This window comes from Triticum aestivum, chromosome 6B (genome assembly GCF_018294505.1).
Source record: "Triticum aestivum cultivar Chinese Spring chromosome 6B, IWGSC CS RefSeq v2.1, whole genome shotgun sequence".
NCBI lineage: Eukaryota > Viridiplantae > Streptophyta > Magnoliopsida > Poales > Poaceae > Triticum > Triticum aestivum.
Window position 1 is genome coordinate 530,229,868 of NC_057810.1, and position 1,291 is coordinate 530,231,158.

Below are 1,291 nucleotides of genomic sequence, written 5' to 3' on the forward strand. Positions count from 1 at the left end.
CTAAACAGTTCAGATCCATAACTTGCTCGTTATAGTTCTGCTTAATGTTATTATCTGCCCACATCCACATTAGACTTGACAAAATCGGATAGCTCCAGCAAGATTTGCATTTAGTCAACTGGGTTTTACTAGCGTTTTCAATGAACATTTCCCTATAATATTGCGCACTGGACAATCTAACCAAGGATATCCTATGAAATTTTACAACTAAAATAGCATTGCAACACCAATATAAAAAGACAAACAGCACAGCAGAAGAAGCTATTACTAGATCATCACCATCAGTATAAGATAAGCTGAACAAAAACAGCTACATGGATCAAACTAAAGAAATACTCCACATAACAACTGTTTCTTCTCCTACACTGGAACTTGCCTATGCAAAGATGATGCCATACTCCTTAATGGTGTCGATGACAATCCCGAGCTTCCCCTCGATCCTCTCATTCTTCTTGGGCTCGTACGCCATTGCGAAGACATCGGCGTCCATGGACCTCTCGGCTATGAGACGACCGATGGTCCTGCAGGCGTTGTCGTCTATGAGGGACGGCAGCGTGGTCCTGAGGTCCTTGGCGTTGGTGGTGGCGACGGCGATGACCTTGCTGGTGCCCCGGTGCATGACCTTGGCGTGGACGAAGCGCTTGGAGAAGAAGACGTTGAGCAGGAACGGGCGCATGTACATGTCCGTGCGCTGCTTCCACGACTTGCGGTTCGGGCTCTTGTCCAACTCGCCGCGCGACCGCCGCGTCCAAGCCGCTCGGATCACGAACGACCGCCGATTGGCCGCCGGTGGCGGCGAGAGAGCGAGGCGCGGTGAGAAGGGGACGCGGTGCTGGGTGATGGAGGCGGACCACGACAGGTACGACGGCCGGAGGAAGGAAGGAGGGGAGTGGCGCGCTGGGAGGGCGGCCGTGGTGGGGTAAACGGCGGCCATGGGAGCGTGGGGAGAAGCCGGGCAAGAGCGGATGGCAGGAGTGGGGATTTAGCTAGCCGAAGGCCGCCTTATCCAATACTGGGCCCAAATGCTCGTCCACTGGAAGAGCCCAAAAAGGGTGTAAATGACACGCCCGATACCTCAACTTCGCAATTTTCGAGATAAGTCCACTTTATATTCTCGACCTTAGAGCTTCTCCAACCGTCGCCCAATGCGCGACGCGCTAAAAACTAGTTTGCAGCGTTGTTTTCATCAGCCGCGAAAAAATGCAGCGCGCGCGTAGCTTCACCAGCGCGCTAAAATGCAGCGCGCAGGAGCAGCCGACGCATGTCATTTGTTGCATTTTGAACACAAAAT

At 52.7% G+C, this 1,291-nt stretch overlaps 1 protein-coding gene across 1 annotated transcript; it reads right to left on the reverse strand.

The window, feature by feature from the left end:
• Positions 1 to 232: 232 nt before the first annotated feature.
• On the reverse strand, positions 233 to 1,027 carry LOC123137819 (39S ribosomal protein L18, mitochondrial). The gene has a single exon (XM_044557666.1). The coding sequence runs from the start codon at positions 932 to 934 to the stop codon at positions 377 to 379; it is 558 nt and encodes a 185-aa protein (XP_044413601.1). The 5' UTR covers positions 935 to 1,027; the 3' UTR covers positions 233 to 376.
• Between the last annotated feature and the right edge of the window lie 264 nt (positions 1,028 to 1,291).